Source organism: Aspergillus brunneoviolaceus (genome assembly GCF_003184695.1).
Source record: "Aspergillus brunneoviolaceus CBS 621.78 unplaced genomic scaffold BO95scaffold_17, whole genome shotgun sequence".
In the NCBI taxonomy this organism is placed as follows: Eukaryota; Fungi; Ascomycota; class Eurotiomycetes; order Eurotiales; family Aspergillaceae; genus Aspergillus; species Aspergillus brunneoviolaceus.
Genome location: NW_020290747.1, coordinates 236,050 through 256,735, shown reverse-complemented (window position 1 = coordinate 256,735; position 20,686 = coordinate 236,050). Strand labels below are relative to the sequence as shown.

General features: G+C 54.1%; 6 protein-coding genes across 6 annotated transcripts; 4 read left to right on the top strand and 2 right to left on the bottom strand.

The window, feature by feature from the left end:
* Positions 1 to 81: 81 nt before the first annotated feature.
* BO95DRAFT_357759 (DUF1765-domain-containing protein) lies at positions 82 to 3,529 on the top strand (the record flags this gene model as incomplete). The annotated part of the gene is made up of 2 exons (XM_025582370.1): positions 82 to 944; positions 1,000 to 3,529. The coding sequence occupies 2 exons, from the start codon at positions 82 to 84 to the stop codon at positions 3,527 to 3,529; spliced, it is 3,393 nt and encodes a 1,130-aa protein (XP_025444586.1).
* A 1,779-nt stretch (positions 3,530 to 5,308) lies between these two features.
* On the bottom strand, positions 5,309 to 8,809 carry BO95DRAFT_440756 (M28 family metallopeptidase). The gene is made up of 2 exons (XM_025586028.1): positions 5,960 to 8,809; positions 5,309 to 5,906 (listed from the first exon to the last, which is right to left on the bottom strand). Exons 1-2 carry the CDS (start codon positions 8,417 to 8,419, stop codon positions 5,721 to 5,723), a joined length of 2,646 nt encoding a protein of 881 aa, XP_025444585.1. The 5' UTR covers positions 8,420 to 8,809; the 3' UTR covers positions 5,309 to 5,720.
* Positions 8,810 to 11,611: 2,802 nt separating this feature from the next.
* Positions 11,612 to 13,718, top strand: erg13 (hydroxymethylglutaryl-CoA synthase). Its single transcript, XM_025586027.1, has 3 exons — positions 11,612 to 12,060; positions 12,129 to 13,207; positions 13,266 to 13,718. The coding sequence occupies exons 1-3, from the start codon at positions 11,898 to 11,900 to the stop codon at positions 13,401 to 13,403; spliced, it is 1,380 nt and encodes a 459-aa protein (XP_025444584.1). The 5' UTR covers positions 11,612 to 11,897; the 3' UTR covers positions 13,404 to 13,718.
* A 640-nt stretch (positions 13,719 to 14,358) lies between these two features.
* On the bottom strand, positions 14,359 to 14,995 carry BO95DRAFT_66855 (uncharacterized protein). The gene has a single exon (XM_025592125.1). It carries the CDS (start codon positions 14,804 to 14,806, stop codon positions 14,462 to 14,464), a length of 345 nt encoding a protein of 114 aa, XP_025444583.1. The 5' UTR covers positions 14,807 to 14,995; the 3' UTR covers positions 14,359 to 14,461.
* A 189-nt stretch (positions 14,996 to 15,184) lies between these two features.
* BO95DRAFT_461470 (uncharacterized protein) lies at positions 15,185 to 17,434 on the top strand (the record flags this gene model as incomplete). Its single annotated transcript, XM_025588824.1, has 2 exons — positions 15,185 to 17,109; positions 17,263 to 17,434. 2 exons carry the CDS (start codon positions 15,185 to 15,187, stop codon positions 17,432 to 17,434), a joined length of 2,097 nt encoding a protein of 698 aa, XP_025444582.1.
* Positions 17,435 to 17,751: 317 nt separating this feature from the next.
* Positions 17,752 to 19,807, top strand: BO95DRAFT_409057 (FAD binding domain protein; the record flags this gene model as incomplete). Its single annotated transcript, XM_025584129.1, has 3 exons — positions 17,752 to 18,431; positions 18,565 to 19,052; positions 19,143 to 19,807. 3 exons carry the CDS (start codon positions 17,752 to 17,754, stop codon positions 19,805 to 19,807), a joined length of 1,833 nt encoding a protein of 610 aa, XP_025444581.1.
* Positions 19,808 to 20,686: the final 879 nt, after the last annotated feature.

Genomic DNA, 20,686 nt, shown 5'->3' with positions numbered 1-20,686 from the left:
TCTCTGTTGGAGGGGAGATGTGCATCTTTCGAGGGCCCTTTACAGTCACCGTTTCATAACCCGAACGAACGAACCACGGCCATGTCTTCTTCCGAAATTATCATGACTCAACCCAATGACGAACATGCCTTTCTCAATCACGCCGCCAGTTACAACCACCTTCCTGACCTCGCGGCAGCACAAGCAGCCGCTCACCCTGGCCTCCGAAGAACATTCTCCGATCTCACACATCCCACCCAGTCGGATTCACCGTCAAAAGAGGATGTAGCAGCGGGTAAGGATATCTTGCGACGGACTTCCATCCGTTCCAAGAACAAGCCCACCATTGCCGTCTCGCGGTTCACTGTATCCGCGGAGGACTTGTCCGACTCGACAACCGGCTCAGAAGCGACCTCATTACCAGCCAAAGAACCCACCGAAACGAGACCCCCGTCGCCGGTAGCCCGTCCCTCCAAGGCTCGATCGATGTCAGGGAGACTCGTCAGTTTGGCCCGGAAACCATGGTTGTCGAACTCGCCTCCACCCGGGAAGAGCTCTCGGCTTCGGTCCCTGCGGACGGAGGAGCAATCGACATTGAATCCGCCGGTAGCATCATCCAGATCATCGCGATCGAGTCTGCAGTCGGACTCGGGCACCGAATCTGAAAGCGCGGCTCCCACCCGACGAAGAACTATACTGAACAAGCGCCCGCGGCGCCCCATGGTTGCTGTCGTTACTCAGAGCCGATTCGATGGATCGAGTACTCCCAGCAACTCATCGCCTCAGTCGCTGATGCCGAAAACATCGTTAGAAAAGCTAGCCGCATCACTCAACGTTTCGACACCCGTGCTCCCCCCAGTGCCCAAAACACCAGCCACCGCGAACCTGGCCGCTAGCATGGAATTTCCGCGCAAGAAGGATGAACTGTGGGGAGTGTTCCGCAATCTCGAGGCTGATTTTCAAAAGTGAGTTTGTTGACAGGGATATTCGTATGGGACATCTTTTCTTACCGTTGTCCAGGTTCCAGTCCAAGTCCAGTGCTTTGAAGGCAAATGTCATTCGCTCTTCCCTATTACCCTTTCTCAACCGCAGCCATTCGCACTCGTCGTTCAAGCAGTTGCGACCTGAAGACCTAGATCGCCGAGTCAATATTCTCAACAAATGGTGGATTGGATTGATGGAGATGCTGAACGGCAAGAACAATCAGTCAATATCTGGAACCGATAGACCCGTGTATCTGGAAGCGGTGGTAGGAATAATGACGCGCCCGGAATGGAGAATACCATTTCCCATGCCTCCGTCGAGTCGAAACTTCTCTAGGTCCTTTACACATGCATCGACGTCGATATCGGAGTCGTCGGATGGTTCCTCGGGCTCAGACTTTCTTCTGGAATCTATCCACCACAATATCAGGAATATCTTCATTCAGAACCTGCTCTCCCAGATGGCTTTCGTGGTGGAGCGGATGTCGATGAGACATGCTCCGGCCAGCTTGGTCGCTTTTTGCGGGAAAGCCTGTGCCTATGCATTCTTTTTCTGCCCTGGCGTGGCAGATATTCTTGTGCGATTGTGGAACACACCACCGAGCGTCTTCCGGCGAGTCCTTGACCAGTCAAAACTGGACAAGGGTAGCGGAACACGCGCGTTGGCCCAGGAACTCACCGCAAACTTCCCGGCCGCCTTGCGCAGTCTATCGTTCTACGCTCACACGGCACTTGTTCGGTATCTTCGCCAAAAGCCCGATGTTCCACTGAGTACCGCTCAAATCCCGTGGCAGAGCCCTTGGGCAACTCGATGGTGCGGTCGAGACACCGATCTCTTCTTTGTCTTTGTCAAATACATTCATGTGCTCTATGCGGATGCGCTGCCACCGGAGCTAGAAAAGTCAAAGCGTATCCTGGCACCTGGCCTGTTGCCAGTCCACTCGCAGCTTCTGGTCGTTTTGGAGGATACACTGTACAAGCAATCAGTACCCCAGGTGCCAGACAGCACCCACACCGCGTCCGCTGTCACGTTCGACGATTTCATTGAGGGTGCCGATGCAGCTGTCTCGGCGCTGCCCTTGGGGACCGCGAACAGCCATCGATTGATGGCTGAAAATCGTCTCATCATCCTGCTGCGGGATTTTCTCTCCGAATCCTCCCTCGAGCCGAATCATGCCAGGCTATTGTATGCGGAGTCCTTTGGTACCATAATGAGGGCTGCTGCGGAGAAAACGTCGCTTTTCGATCATAACGCGTGCTTTCTTCTGTGTGACTTCGTCGAGGAAGTCATCCCAATCGTCACCCGATATTCTCTTTCCATCGAAGCCGACTTGTTCGATTGGAAGTTCTGGTTGGAGGTCTGCCGTCAGATGATGCAAAGCCACAACTCTCTTACTGAGGTGCGCGTGTTCGCTTTTCTCTTCTGCATCTGGAGTACTTGGACCGCCTCGGAAGAGAGGAAAGCCGACCTCTGTCTGAAGTTCCTCCTGGACGAGTCTCTGTTCTACCATTATTTCAGTCATTGGAGTCCCATGGTTCGAGCATACTTCCAGCGTCTGCTGTGTTGGAGATTAGGTCGATTTAGTGACGACCCGACCATGCTCGACACCACCATATATGAGACACTCTACAACCGGCTGCAGCGGACCTGGAAGTACTATCAGGCTTTCCAGGCCAAAGCCGAGGAAGAGATCTCGGCACCATTGTCGTCCGCTCCCTGTACCCCGGCACCGGGGCGTAGGATCATCATTATTCGCTGCGATAACCAGCTGTCTCCGTCTAGTTTCTTTGTATCCTTCGATCGCGTCATACCTCCGGCTCCAGCGGAGAAATCAACTCTCGCAGGTAGTGCGTTATCGAAGCCGGACCCCGCGGAGAACCAACCACCCACCAAGAAGAAATGGAGTATTCTGAGAGCCATGTTTGGGGGGTCGTCGAATTCGAGAACTGGCGGTGAAGGGTCTTCGTCCAGTAGTTCCGATGAGTCAGACTCCTCTGGTTCTGATGCAGTGGGGACGGCAGAGAAGCCACCAGACAATCAGTGGCGGCAGCCCAACGGGCCCGGGGAGTTGGGGCGGCCTCGCACAGCGCATCAGCCGTACTCATTCAAATTCTCGCTGGAATGGATGGATCGGCCTCAGTGGCCGAGTAAAAACAAGCGACTGTTTACCCCTTGCCTTCCCGTGGGGTCACAACTACATCTCCAGCTGCGCAAGGCCCTGGCCAAGCAATCGGAATGTGATACAACCTCCGAATATGTGTCCGCTACCGAGGGCGATGATGACGCCATGAGTGACGGACGACAGACCAGCCCCTACTCCGACGACCAGGACGAGACGCCGACGGAGGACACCGCTGACTCCGACAAGACGACGGATGGGCTAGACTTCAAGCTTGCCATGAACGATCGGTTCGCGGCGAGCAAATACGCGGGCCGAGCACTAGCGGAATGGGCACAGATTGTGTCGGAGTGCGATAACTTCTTCGCCCGCCGTCGCGATGAGGGCGTGCCCTGCGATCGATTGGTCGAGACCCCAACGCTGGGCGTTGAGAGTTTCCGCAAGTGATGATGGCTTGTACAGTCCAGCCACCTCCCGCTGACGACCTCCGAAACGACAACCTTTTATATTATACGACACGACCTATCCAAAATCCTCCTCCACACCTCTTTCCTTCCAAACCTGTCTATGGCCCACAAGCATATACACCCTGGGGGCGATTCATACCTAAACTAATGCATCAATCCTAATCCCGCATTCCGAACCCACCTCCATCTTGTTTTTCCTGTTCGACTCATACCCCCAGAGCACATGTATTGTATATATAAATCAGGGCTTTTTCAACTGGGCCGATGGCTATTGATCTTGACACACATAAAAGAGACACGGCGCAAGTTTTCACATACAGCATCAAGGGTGTTCGTTTTCTTTTCATTTCTGGTACTGTTCTGAGTTCTAATACATGTCAACTCCGGCGTCTTCTTGTTCATGTTCATCTGGGCGGTCTGGTTTTTTTTGTCTGTTGTTTTCGTCATGAACGTACAGTACAGTACAGCTTAGTACAAACTACACCTAGTTAGTGCTTATTATATTGACACGATTGGTTTCTTTCTCTCGATCTTGGGGCTCGGTGAGTTGGATTGGGCTGTAGCCTTATGGTAAACATAGTACTTACTTCCCTACCCTGTCAGAATACATATCTGTGGATTAGTATGTGCTTGACTCTCCAGATAGATGCCTCCTTGTCAATAGGACAGAAACTCGAAGATTTTCTTCTGATGTAGAATGGTTCGTAAGGTTTAGATATATCTTTCGTTACATGATCAAGGGCTCCATCATGAGTACTCCGTAGCTATCTAGTCCACTTTGACAATCATCAACCCAACAATTACTTTTGATCCCTAATCGTCCATGCTTGTATCCGGGAATGGGGGACGGTGCTCATAACTAGGGTTTGGTTTGTAGGGCCCGGTTCTGAGGGCAGGAGCTCGAAGGACTTGTCGTAGTAGTAGTCTACGGAGTAGTCTAGTCTAGTCTAGTCTATTCTACCCTGGTCTACTATCTGGCACAGACTATAGGTACAGTATCAGGATATCGATCCGGTCAATCACCCCACCGGGCCCTACGGTTTCTGCCTATGGGGTAATGTAATTGGATGAGTTGAGTCGAATGAGAGGGGGGGGGGGCATCCCCGACTTATCTCTTGATGGGGCTGGGCAGGGCAGGCAGGGCAGGCAGGGCAGGGCAGACTGATCTGCGGCTTCAATTCAGCTGTGACTGTGTGGTTATTTCGCCCCGGCCCAGAAACAAGGGGAGAAAACGCAGGATGATAAGGACCACGATCTAGACCCGAGTAAATCCTCTATAAGCCCGCTGCAACCCAAGTCCCGTTCTCTGGCTGGGTTCGAGTGATGGATCGGTGGATGTATACAGTACACTACAGTACAGTGCACGGGCTTAGTCGTGAGTAGGGAAGTAAGCTAGGCATGCTGGGTAGAGGTGGTGGCACTTGGGATCTCTCCAGCACAGGGGGTTGAGAACCTTGAAGGGTTGTTTCGCCGGCGTTGTCTGCAAAGCTGGAGGAGCGGCAGCGGGACGGGGGTGCACTGGCTAGCTGCAGGTGGGTTCATGGGAGTTATTTCTGGGTGCTTGTTTGGCTGCGATGAAACCTTTCCGCATGAACAAGAAAGCAAAGCGGCGGGAGGCGGGAGGTAGATGATGCATTTGCGCAAGACGAATCAGAGTCATACATCTGACCCTTAGACCGAGACAGCCACCCATAATTCAGGAGCAGTACCTCGCGAAAGGTATTCAGAATCAGAATTAAGTGCAGGAAACAGTAAGGAACACCGTATAGATTGAGAAGATAGGTACAGAGAGATAAGAGGCCAGGAGATATGGTTGTCAAGAAGGGAACAGAAAGAAAGAAGCACTTCGAAGAACATGCCATTATGTTCATGTTCCTCCAAGGGAATGATGTGTGGTGGTCTATCTACGGGCGGGATGCGGGGAGGGGTTATTTGTGAGGCCAGATTCTCTCAGGATGCGGCGCAAATGATACACACAGAATGGAACATTGACAAAAAAAAAGGAAGACTGTGCAGTGGAGCTGGTGGTGTGTAAGGTGAGCATATATATAACAGGTGTGATGTGGTGCTGCTTGGTGGCCACCGCAGCTGAGACAGACAGGAAAACAAGAGGGGGAGGGGTATTTCTATAGAAAGTGGAATGATTATAGACGAGATGTGGACCCAAAGTATCAGTCGTGAACAAGGCTATTACTCGCGCTGGAGATGATGTCCGAGACTCGATCAATCCACTCCTGAGTAAGAGTCCAGTTGCCCGCGTCGATACTGTCTCGGATGGCGGGGAAAAGGGTCGGATCGTAGCCAGACCATAATTCAGGCCCGAAGATCACGTGCTTGAATTGCGTGCGGTTCGGTACCTAGGAAACTCAGTCAGTTTCGAGATTGAATTCAGCAGAGAGGAACGACTTACTCCGCCATCTGGTCGGTCGTCCAAGAGATTGGTCTCAAAATGAGCCATCCGCGCGTTGTACGACAGTCGCTGCACAGCCATCACGTTGTTCTCGAATCCGCCAGCGCCCCAAACAGCATCGTGCCAGATCTGACCCCATTGCTGGAAGTGCTCCGCATCGGCCTTGAACTTCACGGCCGCCTCATATAGAGGCTTGAAGGTGACCGTGGCCTCCGATGCTGCTTCGGCGATGGGAACACTCTTCGACCTGGCATACTGCTCCAAGTCGCTGACATAACCACCCACGTGATTCGCATAGCCTTCGAGGTCATAGGGCAGGATTGGGCTGTCTGCGATCTGAAGAATCAGAAGACCCCAAAATTGACCAAGGATCTTGTGGTACTGAAACTCGGGATCAACAAATTTCGTCATCCAGTCATAATTCTCGTAGCAGCTGTGGTAAGGGAACGGTTCGCCAGCGAAGCCAAAGTCCACGCTGGAGGTTCCAGCGATATCCTGGAAAGCCACATAATCGCTCCCGGCTCCCAGCGGACCCAGTCTCTTCTTGTTCTTCTGCCACAAATCCTTCAGGGTTTCATTACTGATGGGATCTGTGATGCGGCCAAGAATCTGCGTGACGACCCGCTCAAAGAGGGGACACCCAGCGGCCTCGAATTCGTGACCGCTAACTCCCACGTCGACGTTGATGTAGGCGTAAGCGTTCTCCTTGAGCGCCTTCGATTCTTTCTCCACATGCTCTGTCGAACCGACGAGGTTATATTCTTCGGCATCCCAGCTGATGAATTCGATAGTGCGCAAAGGACGCCAGCCGAAGGTGAGAAGTTCCCCGAAGACCCGAACCAGCTCCAGGAACACTGCGGTACCGCTGCCAGGGTCGGCGCTTCCGAGACACCATGAGTCACGGTGATTGCCAATTATGATCTTCTTCTCCGGTTGTTCCAAGCCGATTATCCTGCCAACCACGTTGTAGATGGGCTGTCTTTCCACCTCATCTTGGAGGTTCATGAGATTGACGGTTGGCGAGGACTTGGCTCCCGTCCACCACTGTTTCACCTCCGGAACGCCGCCAACCCACTTTTCTGGCACTTGCGCACCATGGCCATCCAGGACTTGAAGAAGCCTCTGGGCGTCGCGCCAGGCAAGCGGAATGCTGGGGATATTCGGCAGCCCCTGGCTTTCCTCTGGTTTGAGCCTCTTCTTTTCATCTGGCGTAGAGGCAAACCCGGGCGAGAGGACATCTCCGACGACCCACGACATCAGACTGACTGCCCCACGTTGTGTTCCATCGGCCGGCATATAACGTCCCTCGGGGTAGGCAGGACCCTGGACAAAGCCATCCTGCGCCGGATCCGAATAAATGATGCAGCCTACCGCGCCAGCAAGTTCGGCGGCCTTGACTTTGAGAGCACGATCAGACTCCGTGCCTCCATAGCGGACCAGCGCTATGGATCCATTCACGTCGATGCCTTGCTCTACTAGGTAGTGGAAATCCTCGCGAGAGCCGAAATTGGCGTAGACAAGGTGGCCCGTGACGTTCCCAGATTTTGAATGTCCGTGGAAAACCAACGTTTGCTCTTCTTTCTCCTCCAGCGCTGCCTCCCAGGCCAATTGAGGAGGGTCCACAATAGCCACCCGTCTGCCGTCGGGAGTAGGGTAGTTCAAGTACACCTGGAATTCCTCCATTTCAACCTCGTCGAACGCCGCCTTTTTGAACTCCGATTCCACCCATTCTGCAAGCACATAACTACCTTCCGTACCGGCCATATGAGGGTAGGCGGTCAGCTTTTTCAGATTCTCGGCGATATTGGTCTCGTTGATATGTCCCTGAACAAAGTTCTCCACGGACGCGGCACTGTATGACTGTCCCATGATAAATCGAGTATTCATGTTGAAGATGTCCGATATGAAGAAGATATAAACCACGGTGACCACCAGGAAAACTCCGAAAAGACGTAGTAATATCATGCACGCGTTGTTCTTCAGCCCTGCACGAGCATCGTCGAGACGTATCGTGAACCGAAACGTAGGGAGGAAGCGGCGAAATGGTAGATTGAAGGAGGAGAGGGAGCGAGTCAAGTTGTTGAAGCGCTTCGAGAATCGCGACCGCAACTGTGAGCGGCGAGAGGATGACTGCGGGCCATCTTCTACGTCCATCTGATCGAGTTCCCGTCGCAACTCTTCCATGGACCCTCGTTCCGATCTCGAGCCGGTCGAGTCGAGGTCATCGATACTGTTGCGGGCGGACTCGACGGTGGGAGGCTGATAGCCACGAGGTCGGGCCTCCGCCCGCGGAGTGGTATCCGGACCACTCCGGTGAAGAAGGCCTTGTCGTTCAGCATTGTCCCCTGCTTCGTCGGACGAATCGAGATGGGACCGGGAAGAGCCAGGACGGGCACCGATGGCCTCCTCGTAGGTAGGAATCGGCAGGGATTCGTAGTCGAACTTTTGATCGTTACCCATGGCGGGAGGTATGGAGCTCCCGGGAGCCGTGCGACGTAGATAGTATCACAGATACAGAAATCAGCGGAGAATCAGTGGGATCATGATCTGAATGAGGCAAAGGATACAAGCGCAAACATGCTCCCCGAATGGCGAGCTTAGAAAATGATTGGCAAGGGGAGTTCCCCCCGAAACGATGGAGGGGGGGGGGATGGGTAAAGGGTAAGGTAGAAAGGGACGGGGATGGGGGGGGAAGCCGGTGGTTCAGGGATTCTAGAATGCGATTAATGGCATCCAGAATGGTCAGCAGTGCAACCGGGCTTGAGGAAAAGAATGAAAGAAGCCCGATAATGGGGCAGTTGCGACCTGGATCGATCGATAGGGAGGTGATTGATGGTTAGGTGGAGGACAGATGATTAGTTTGAGTTCGATTTGGTCTTCCCCGGATCAAGCCGCTCAGAGAGACAGCTGAGAGAGAGGCTTACGGGATAACGCGTGGCGCAGTCCGTCCATTCACTCAGTTCAGTTGGCTCCGGCTCGGCTCTCCTTAGGCAGAAGAGTTCCCTCGGTGGCTCTTCTTCTGGGTTCCTGGATCAGACTTCTCCCGACCGGATCGTCAGGGCACACACACACTGAGTCGAGGATCGACATTGTCAACGGTTATGCTGATGTATGTAGTAGTTAGTCTCAAAGGTGATAACGATGATGATGGATGATGATACTGCATCATGAACAACAGAATCTTTTTGTGCATGACGAGGAGGATTCAACGGTAGGTCCGCAAGTGTTGTAGGCGGTATCATAACGGAGGTCTGAATACACACTCCATACGCCATGAAACTGTCCCTCATCAGCATGATCACGGCGAGTATGTTCGGTATCTGTTTTGTACCGTTATGTACATACCAGCCACGTTACGGAGTACCGCTGTTGCCCATCGGGGGATAGAAAGATGGCTGTCCCTAGATTAGTAAGAAAATGCTAGCAATGCTAGCAGGCGTGCTAGGATTATAGACTTGGCAACAATTTAGGAGGGAAAGTGTAGTTATCGAATGCGAGGCCTAGATACGGCCCTGCAATTCACTAAGAAAGATTCGCTTACAATGTTTCTAGTGCGCCTGAATGTGGCCGAAATCATCCTTTATTATTACTTCGAGGTTCGAAGAAAGTATTCGAGCACCTACATGTGTACATTAAATCGGAGACAAATGTCGATCTAATCTCCCTCGGGTTAGACAGACCATTCAATGTCTTACACTGCATTATTTTCAAATTCGTCTCCGATAGTATAGTCAGGATCTGCCGTCGTGACCCGGAATGATTCCGACCTTGACAACTTCACTGGATGCTGGAACAAGATTGGAGGCCATGGCGAGGACTTGCGCAGCAAGTGGACCCTCATTACTACAAGGATTCTTCTGGGCATATAACAGACACATTTGGAAGGAGGGATGTCAAACGAGAGGGGCAACGGCAGCCACGCCTATCACCAACTCTCATTGACCTTTTAGCCTGGCTTCAGAGAAAAAATTCTTTGAAAGGTAAAACCCGAGGTGGCGAGCGGGCAAAGAAGGTAGACAGAATCGTTCCATCTCGCTCCTTGGGAATCCGAACCCACCAGGAGATCCTGTATGGGAAGTTGCCGAATTGGAGGGTTGGGCAAAGAGCGATCTCGGCAAGAATGGAGCGTCCTATACAGATCCCACCGGCCAGATCCACAAGATAAGATTGATTATTTTGCCAGGCCCCAATCCCTTTGGTGACCTACACACCCTCTGGCCTCGGGTGGATATTATTAGGCATGAAGATTCAAATCCAGCATTTGGTTTGATGGTGCTTGGAACCTTGACGCTGTCGCTGTCGATGTTGTAAGCTGACATACTGTATCTAGGCATGGCACCCCCGCTGGGTAGTCCCGACGTAGAAATGCAGACCATGGTGACGTCCAGAACACCTTTCCCTTGTTGAGGTTCGACAGGTATTCAGCCCTTCGTATCACAAGTCCGAGTCACCCGAAAGACAGCAGGGACTGGGGTGGTTGGAAGAGAGGACAAGGTGGATCACTGACCGATTACCCCCACCATGCGTCCAGACACGCAAGCGGGAGAAGATAATTTTGTGTGTTGGATTGCCGGCCCCGGGAGTGTTTCTATATTGTCCGCGAGAACAATAGGTGTAGGCCACTATCGTCACCACCCAACTAATGCTAGGAGATGCTCCTGTACCGTACCATGTGCACCCGAGGGCAACCGAGGATTACCACAGGAAAAGACCACTAATTGTGGAATAAGATCTGGTCCCGCAGTCTGATAGCTCATGAAAGCTACTGCAGTGACAGGATCGATTTGTTGTCAGTTTCAGCGACTACGTGGTGTCAGTTCGCAAGGTGACGTGCAGGAGATTCCCTTATAAGTGTATTGTTGTGGTGGACCGAATATACCGCGATTTACCTCCGTAAGTGTCGGTGAAAAGGAAGCACCCAGGGAACGGAGACGGAACGGGGTCAAGTAAACTCACTCAATCTCAGCTACGGATCCTTTCCATAACAAACACAAGTCGATCAGACTAAAAGCAAGGGCAAGGCAGTTTGTGTAATAATGCGCTGAGGGGGAGTCCGGCTGTGGTTGGATCGAAACAGTTCGCATCCATCCGCATCGGGAGATAGGATGAAGAGTACGGCGTATACCAGATCCTGGACACCTTCAGATGAACCAGTGTGGAAATTAGGAGGTGGATCTGACTGTTGGAGCACATTCCGAGAAAATTGTCTCATCCGCGTCATCTTAGATGGCACAGGCAGAAATGGGAGGGGGTTGAATAGGAGGATGGTGAGTTTTGATCATCTTCGATATAATATAAGAACAGTATGGGAGTAGGATTTATAGTTATAGGTCTCACGTTGCGGTTGAGGATGAGTAGATTCGGAACCGGGCAGCAGCGGCAGCAGAGCAGCAGCACAACATGTGGTGGTGGTGCAAAGAAAAGGAAAAGAAGGAATCAGACTGGACTCGGGCCAGCCTCAGGCCACCAAGCCGCCAACCAGCAACGAGGGGCTGTCGGCAAGCCCCACCCCCTGCAGGCTAGTTTTGTTAGCCTACTGAAGTGGTCAAGGAACGGGGGCAAAAAAAAAAAAAAAGGAAAATAAAATAAAAGAATAATTGGGATGCACTCCCGGGACGTGCTAGTATTTACTGTGTAGTTAACAGTCTTCGTAGTCCACCAACCCCCACTGTAGATACACTCTGTACGTACCAGCCAGCTTGCACTCCTACAACTTATATACCGACTCTCCCCCTCTTTCTTTCTCTTCTTCTTTACTTAGAACTTCCTCTCTCATTCTCACTTGCATCCTCCATCCTCTCATCCCTTCTTCTTTTCTTTCTCTGTGATTTTCGTTGAACACTTCAAAAAGTTCCTTCCTTGGACTTATTCCATTAATCCTCCTAATTAACCTTCACTCTTCCCCACCATCCCACTTTCCCTTCTCTCCTAATTCACCATGGCTGCTCGTCCCCAGAACATCGGTATCAAGGCCATTGAGGTCTACTTCCCCCGTCAGTGTGTTGACCAGGCCGAGCTCGAGAAGTTCGATGGCGTCAGCGAAGGCAAATACACCATTGGTCTGGGCCAGACTAAGATGAGCTTCTGCGATGACCGTGAAGGTATGCTTCTGTTGAGTTGTTGAAATTTTCCGGAACTCAGTGCTGATTGTGCTTCTCTCCAAACAAAGATATCTACTCCATCTGCTTGACCACCTTCTCCTCGCTCCTCCGCAAATACAACGTCGACCCCAACTCCATTGGCCGCCTCGAGGTTGGCACTGAGACCCTTCTGGACAAGTCCAAGTCCGTCAAGTCGGTCTTGATGCAGCTCTTGGCTCCCCACGGTAACACCAACGTTGAGGGTGTCGACAACGTTAACGCCTGCTATGGTGGCACCAACGCCGTGCTGAACAGTCTCAACTGGATCGAGTCCTCCGCCTGGGATGGCAGAGATGCCGTGGTTGTCTGTGGTGATATTGCTCTCTACGCTGAGGGTGCTGCCCGCCCCACTGGTGGTGCTGGCTGCGTTGCTATGTTGATCGGCCCCGACGCCCCCATTGTGCTCGACACCGCTCTGCGTGCCTCCTATGTCACTCACGCCTACGATTTCTACAAGCCCGACCTGACCAGCGAGTACCCTGTCGTGGACGGTCACTTCTCTCTTCGCTGCTACACCGAGGCTGTGGATGCTTGCTACAAGGCTTTCAACGCCCGCGAGAAGGTTCTCAAGGAGAAGGCTCAGAACGGCACCAACGGCGTGTCTGACGAGTCCAAGACCGGTCTGGACCGCTTCGACTACTTCGCCTACCACGCCCCTACCTGCAAGCTGGTCCAGAAGTCCTACGGCCGTATGCTTTACAACGACTTCCTCGCCAACCCCACCCACCCGGCTTTCGCCGAGGTCGCCCCTGAGCTGCGTGACCTGGACTACGAGAAGTCTCTTACCGACAAGAACGTTGAGAAGACCTTCATGGCTCTGACCAAGAAGCGCTTTGCTGAGCGTGTCAAGCCCGCCATTGAGGTTGCCACTCTCTGCGGTAACATGTACACTGGTACCGTCTGGGCCGGTCTGGCCAGTCTGCTGTCCTACGTCCAGTTCGACCCTAGCCAGCCCAAGCGCATTGGTATCTTCTCCTACGGCAGTGGTCTCGCCAGTTCCATGCTCAGCGCCAAGGTTGTCGGTGATGTCTCGACCATTGTTGAGAAGCTCGACTTGATCAACCGTCTCAACAGCCGCGTTGTTCTTCCTCCCCAGTCCTATGTTGAGGTAAGGAGCCATCGAGCCGCTGATCTTTCGTTGCAGAATGCTAATCGTGCTGGAATAGATGTGCGATCTCCGCAAGCACGCTCACTTGAAGAAGAACTTCAAGCCCTCCGGCAACACGGAGACCCTCTTCCCGGGCACTTACTACCTGACTGAGGTGGACGACATGTTCCGCCGCAAGTACGAGGTCAAGGCCTAAATGACGACTAGCTGTGCTTCTTTGGACATGATCAGTTCTTTAGACGACTTTCTAGATTCCCTCCAGCATGCATGATGATTTTGTTTGCCTGCCGTCCCCCAGCCATTGATTTGATCGAGAAGGATTCGAGGTTGACGGGTTCTCGGTTTGATTCCCATGCCAAATGTTATGGCGCATTAATGTTTCTACATATTGTTTATTTGTTGCCTTCGGATGGAGGCCGATTTCAGACTCCCCAGACGGGTGCTGGGATGCATTTTACATAAGGCGGCCCACGAGATTCGGGGCCTTGCTCTTATCTTAGATAATCAAAGGTTTATTCAATCCGAAGCTTTCCTGGTGTTTGTATAAGTAAGGTATGCAGGTGTTTGTTTTGTCCCGTCGATGACAGTCAAGATAAGTCAAGTCACGTGCCTACTTGGCCAAAGAAAGCCGCCTCAGTCAGACGCTCAGCCAGCTTCCTCAAGATCTCCAGAACCGTGTGATGGATCCAATGACCAAGTTGGAAAGCGCTGTTATACTCAATGAGTGTACTCTGTGGTGGTCAACCGAGAGCAACCTAGTGGTTTTACTTCCCGCCGGATTGCTTGACCCTCGTTCGCCGCTGCTTGGCCTTTCTTCCTCATTCTTCATTCTTCTGCAATCTTCATGCAATTTGTTTCTGTCTGCACATCTGACGGGACAGCAGATATTCTCCCTAATTTGCATCTTGATCTGACATGATTTGCTCAATCGCAGGCAACCCCACGCTTCCTTGCAGGTTTTCGTGAGGGAAGAACCACTGAGGCCGTCTGGCGCCGAGGTCAACATTGGCCGGCGCCTACTGCGACATCTTGCATGACCCTCATATATTCCCAGGTACTTTCCTTCCTGCTTTTCCCCGGGTGTATTCTTAGGATGAACCTGCTGTTGAAGTCATGCCGCCTGTTGCTTGATACTGAAGGCCGTGCTTAATAACAGCCAATGCGCGTTGAAATAGCTGTGGTTCCACAGACCCCTCGGCGCCTAACCTTGCAGTCACTCTCCCTCTATGCGCCATGAAGGCATACTGGTCCAGCTCAACTGGTTGTGCCCATAAACACCCTCTTGCCGCCCACTGACCTCGACGAACCAGGCGTGACGCTCTCGCGAACTACATCGATCAACTTAGGTGCAATTACCCAGAATAGATGAAACGAAATCGCTGCCGAATTTAGGTCTTTTTTTAGATCTTGACGACCTAAAATCTGCACCGATAACCGACACTCTGGTTCAGATCTGGAGAAGAGACGAAGGTGCAAAATATAGCAACACTTTGACGCGCGACTGCCAGATGAAACACGCCCACTCGCCCTAGGACCGTTGGCATCGCGCTTCCCTCCAGCAGATGTCGGCAGTCCCTGGACCGATCTTCGTGCCATCATGCCCTAGACCGATGGACTGACTGCTGGCCTGGCGTCAAGATGGAGATCTCCCCATGTTTCATCTCATCTGCAGCCGGTTCGGGCCATGCTGTTCCTTTTTTGGAACAAGATGGTGCTTCAGGGTAGCAGAGCAAAGAGCATTTAATGTCGAGGCCGTCTCCATCCAAATGCGCCATGACCAGTGTGAGCGTTCATGAAGACCATGAGTCAATCTTAGCATACGTCGGCATCTCCCTGATCACTTTCACTACTTCTATTCTTGCTTAGCTTTCAGCAAGCTTCTCTTCGTTACAGACTTGGAAGCTGGTCCTTCCTTGATAATACATTCGCCGAGTTTCTTGCACATATCGAACCTTCGATCACCCTAGGCCCATTATCATGTCTCACGAACTGTCTTACTATCGGCCTTCTACCCCTCCTGCGATGCAGTTGCAAGGATCTATCGGCGCGAGCCATAGCCGCCACGCATCCGACTCTTCTCTATACTCTAATAGTTCATCACCATGGTCAGCTGTCACTGTAGCGACGAGTCCTATCATCAGCTCACCTCCGCGGCATCACCACGGTCCTGCCCTGCTACCCAAGATCAGGCCGCAGGATGTAGTGATTGAGCCAACATCTACCAATGGACCGCCCCGTCAGCGTCGTGTTCTCTCCAACACACGCAACCCTCCAGGTGCTCTACCAACAATCCCCACCTCACGGTCTAGCCAGCGGGCCACGGCGTCGGAATATCTCGGATTGTCTTCGCCTGTTTCGGTCCCACCGATGTACAAGACACCGCACGGCCCAGCTCTGTCATCGCCCGTGAGTCTGACGCCATCGTACAAGCGCAAGGCCGTTGGCGGCCACTCTCGATCGGTATCCACATCTATCATCGATGAAGCGAAAGTGGGCCGGTATGAGTCTTCAATCTACCGGCAAGTTACCAGGTGCTCTGTCCAGCCTCAGGGTACACTCACCGCGCCCATCACGCCAGTCACCCCGAATATCGTAGTGTATCCAGCCTATGCTGAGCATTCACCCGCTGAGCCAACTCATCTTCGAACCTGGCCGCCCGCTCAGGTCCCGATGCCGTTGATGCTGCCAGGGTCACCCTACAGCTGCACGCGAACGTCAAGTGCTCAATGCTCGCCCGTTGGATCTTTTCACCAGATGGAAGAGGAATCGACCACGCTACTTTCCTACCTTACGGCGCCCACTCAGGCGGTAAATCTCGTTCGGAATGTGAGCGTGATCCCGACACGAGGGCTGCACGACTACTTCTGGTGGGATATTCGCAACCTGCGCAGCTGGTCGTCGTTCTCCCTGGAAACCATCAACCAAGTGGATGGACTCTCAAAGCTTCTCAAAACAGCGATCCCCTCCCAATTCACGCCGGTGAACGTCCTGCCCAGCTCGCACCTGTCTCCCGACTCAGAAGCCGGCTTGATCAATGTGCTAAGAGACATCTACGCTCCTCGCGTGAACGCGGCGCTGGCGGTATCGCAGGGCCCTGAGCATCTGACGCTGTACGATGCTCCGATCCCGCGGGTATCGGGCAACAAAAACTACGGCGGTCCGCATTTCCTTGCCAACTACGCCTCCGACACCGAACGGACCAGCTCCGGCCTCCCGCGCGGGCGACTTGTGGGGATCGTGAAGACCTTTGATCGGTGGAACACGGGGATGCGCAACGAAGCGCCGCACCGCCGGGTGGAGTATCTGAACGGCCTGGCGCATCTGCAGCGGTGCATGCGGGAGCATTCGTGCCGGTACGGCTTCATCCTGACCGAGATCGAGCTCGTCTGCGTCCGAGCCGGCTGCGACGAGGGCGACGATGTGCCGTACTTTGGGTATTTGGAGCTGTCTGCGCCTATCCCTACCAAGCTGGCCGCTAGCCAGTCGCGTGAGACGGAATACCATATGGACCGATGCACGTATCCGCACTCCCCGGCCCCGTCCAGCGACAGCTCCTTGGCCAGCCAGTCCCCGGTGTTGGGAACCTACGATATGTCGCCTGATGAGCTCGACGGGCCGATGACCGCGAGCATGGCGCTGTACTTTCTGCTCATGCTCTCGAAGTCGGTGCCCCTGCCGTCGCAGCCGTCGGCGCATCTCAACGTGGGCGGGCCGGGGGCGTTAACGCGCCAGCGGGTTCTGCCCGATGGGAAGGACAAATGGATTCCTGAGCCCCAGATCGGCGAGCGGCGGGACGCGAAGCGCGTGCGGGGCTGGGTTTGGCCGCAAGATGCGTGGCATCGACGCGAGGGAGGGGGGGTGCCTCGTTCGCGGGCGATGACTGCAGAGCCTAAGACGAAGAAGTGGCATAAATAGTGGTCCGGTGCGACCGAAGAGCTAATAATGTTTTGAGTAATGTATTGGATTGGTATGATACCAGTTTTTGCATATTAAATGAATGGAAGAGCTATGGTGATGAATTCGTTTGCATAAATGGAAGAGCTACACCAGCATAGGAACAGATCAAATTTGCATTTTGAGGGAGTATACGTCTGCAAGGTCCCCATGATCGCCGCAATGACACCACGCCGCGACATGGGTGAAGATGGGTCGCTCAGCAATGCAGCCATGCAGCGCAAGGACAAGGACCTTGGGATCGAGTACCCGGGGGAAGCAGGCCAGCCCTAAGTTATCTATTGTTCAAGGTTGCCATTGATAACCACCACCAGTCTGCATCTCTTACGGCACAGATCAACCTTTATTCAACAATTGTCTTTAAATCACATCTCTCAACTAAAATCAAATCCATGCCCCTGAATACTAACCCATCGCAATCGAATACAATCCACTTACCAGCCCACCATCACTCTCAAATACCACCACCCCCAACCAGAGAAACAACCACCACCTCAACCAACAACAGAAATACTCCCCCAACCGCCACCACCAAGAACAGGAATTATCAACCCCCCCGAACAGTGATACCCCCCTAAACCGGACCCGAAATGACAACCCCCCCAATCCACTCCGTGCTCATCATCGGCGCCGGCCCCTGCGGCCTGGCCGTCGCCGCCCGCCTCCGCGAAGAGACCCCCTCCGCCATGTTCACCGACGACGAGCACCAGCGCTACCACTGGATCAACAAGCACCGCGGCCGGATGGCGTTGGTGCAGGCGCACGCGCGGCGGCGGAGGGGGGTGCGGGCGGAGCGGTATGTGAATAGTGCTAGTGCCAGCTTATCCATATCTGCCTTGGAGGGTAGGGCTGGCTCTGCCTCTGGCTTTGCCTCCGAAGATGGAGGAGGGAGTTCAGGGCCGGTGCCGGGGTTGGCTTCTTCTGGGTCATCTATCAGCTCATCCTCTTCCTTGTCGGGATCAGAGAGTACATCGGCATCAGATGATGATGATGATGATGATGATGATGAGGACGGGCTGGAAAGTATGTCCACCCTCGTGCTAGACGGCTCCGGCCCCCGGTGGATGGAGAAGTGGAACCGCGCGTTCCGGACGCTGGAGATCGAGCAGCTGCGCAGTCCCATGTTCTTCCACGTGGATCCGCGGGACCGCGATGGAATGCTGGCGTACACCCAGGAGAAGGACCGGCTTGGGGACTTGTGGGAGATTTCTGGGTGCGTGGGGAAGGAGTTGAGTAAGCATCGGAGGAAGAAGTTGAGGGCGGGGAGGGGGTGAGTTTTTTTTTCCTCTGCTAGTCTCTTGTGTTCTGGGGTTATCTACCTCGCTCTTCCAATCTTGGGCACCGTGTCTACTGTAGTTCTGCAGGGGATGGAGATGGTGTGTGTGTGCTAACGCACGGCAAAGCAAACCCCCCCAAGAGCCCGAAATCGACGAACGAGACCGCAAGGACTACTTCTCCCCTTCCACCGGCCTCTTCGCCGACTACTGCGCCAGCATCGTCGCGCGGTACCGCCTCGACCGGCCGGGGCTAATCCGCCAGAGCGAAGTCACCGACATCCGGTACGGCATTCACGGACACAGCGACTCCAAGATCTTCACGGTGACCGCCGCCGACGGCACGCAGCACCACAGTCGCGCCGTCGTGCTCGCCATCGGGCCGGGCACCCACAAGATCCTCCCGTTCCCACTGACGGGCCCCGAGCAGGCCGGCGCCTGCCACAGCTCGGAGATCCGCGCGTTCCCCAGCGCCTGCATCCAGACCAAGATCCGCGCACGGCAGGCCACGCATGTGGTCGTGGTTGGGGGCGGGTTGACCGCCGCCCAGGTGGCGGATATGGCGATCCGGAGGGGGGTGAGGAAGGTGTGGTTGTTGATGCGGTCGGATTTGAAGGGTACGTTTTTACCGTAACCCTAGCCAGCCCCCCTTAACCCTGCCCTCCCCCAAACAACCCCCCAAGAGATATCCTAACCCCCGCAAACAGTGAAACACTTCGACCTCACCCTCAACTGGATGGGCAAGTTCAAGAACCTCGAGAAAGCCCGGTTCTGGTCCGCCGACACCGACGACGAGCGGCTGGCGATGATCGCCGCCGCCCGCGGCGGCGGCAGCGTCACCCCGCGCTACCAGAAGATCCTGAAGCAGCACGCCGCACGCGGGCGGCTGGCCGTTCACCCGCGCACGGTGATCGTCGACCGCCGCTACGACCCGGCCACCTCCACCTGGACGCTCGCCACCGACCCGCCCATCCCCGAGCTGGCCGCCACCCCCATCGACTACATCTACTTCGCGACGGGGATGCGGGCGGATGTCACCCAGATGCCACTCCTCAACACCATGCGCGGGGACTATCCGGTCGAGACGAGGCAGGGCTTGCCGTGTTTGACGGAGGATCTGATGTGGTGCGACGGGGTGCCGCTGTTTCTGGCGGGCCGGTTGGCGGCGTTGAGGCTGGGGCCCGGGGCGGCGAATTTGGAGGGCGCCAGGTTGGGGGCGGAGCGGATTGCGTGGGCGATGGAGGATGTTTTGGGGAGATGTGGTGGTGGTGGTGGTAGGGGAGAGGAAGAGGGCGAGGTGGTGGGGAAGGAGAAGGAGTGGTTTTGTGGGTTGGGGAATCGGTTTGCTGGGTTGGGGGTGGTTGATGCTTAGGTTGGGCTTCTTACTTACTATGAGGGCTGGTGCGTGCTGTACTGAACATGCAGGATCCGATAATGATGAGTACTATACAATTGACGAGGCCAATCCAGCCGTAACTGGTGCTGAGGCACCCACCGTAGGCTGGAGATGCTGCGTAGGGTTAACGTTAAAGCACAGCCCGTCCGCTTCGTGCATGTGTCGTGCGATGCAGCCCTCTAATGCCCCTTTGCAAGTCCAAGCTTAGCTTCAAGCCTCACCTTCCTACACGTGCTCGGTATTCACTCCGAGATCCACGCAGTACTTCAAACTCGAGCAAACATGATATAGGCTTATGCAGCCACCGACAGTAACCAAGTTCCACATCAACCAGTAGTAATCACAGCATCACCAGCCCAACAAGCCATCCATCAGGCTGACTGCGCCACGAGTTTCACTTCAGTGTGACAGATATACAGTATTCTTGCCACTCTCCCATCCCATCCCATCCCATCAATTCCTCCGGAGTATACGGTTCGTTTGATACTAACGCGCAAGCCCGGAATGACATAATATATGTGGCGCAGCGTATGTACTGTGGCTGATGCAGCCACCCGTGTGGCGGTGCGTCCCGCTGGGTCAGGTTCGTTCTCTCCGAGGCATGGGGGATTATGTGGTGTGGCGGTTGGTGCATAGCCACGGGCTTTAGGGGGCAGGACTGTGCCCAAGTGGCAAGAGAGTTACTGAGGGTGTTGGGGGTTGTTGTTGGTTGGGTTGGATCTCCGATCGAGAGATGTGGATGGGAGTTAGGGTTGGGGGTGGATGGAGGATGGAGGGCCCAGGGGTTAACATAACGTTAGTGTGGGTGGGGAGGGGAGGGGAGCGCTCCACGTGCTGTTTGTCTACTACTAGAGT

What these genes read in the sequence shown, in the direction of transcription:
- BO95DRAFT_440756 (XM_025586028.1), bottom strand. Translation starts at nt 8,419, where the DNA reads ATGGGTAACGATCAAAAGTTCGACTACGAATCCCTGCCGATTCCTACC. An exon ending in ACGACCGACCAGATGGCGGA is followed by an intron (nt 5,907 to 5,959) that starts GTAAGTCGTTCC and finishes TGAGTTTCCTAG; the next exon opens with GTACCGAACCGCACGCAATT.
- erg13 (XM_025586027.1), top strand. Translation starts at nt 11,898, where the DNA reads ATGGCTGCTCGTCCCCAGAACATCGGTATCAAGGCCATTGAGGTCTAC. An exon ending in CTTCTGCGATGACCGTGAAG is followed by an intron (nt 12,061 to 12,128) that starts GTATGCTTCTGT and finishes CTCCAAACAAAG; the next exon opens with ATATCTACTCCATCTGCTTG. An exon ending in CTCCCCAGTCCTATGTTGAG is followed by an intron (nt 13,208 to 13,265) that starts GTAAGGAGCCAT and finishes GTGCTGGAATAG; the next exon opens with ATGTGCGATCTCCGCAAGCA.
- BO95DRAFT_66855 (XM_025592125.1), bottom strand. Translation starts at nt 14,806, where the DNA reads ATGATGGCACGAAGATCGGTCCAGGGACTGCCGACATCTGCTGGAGGG.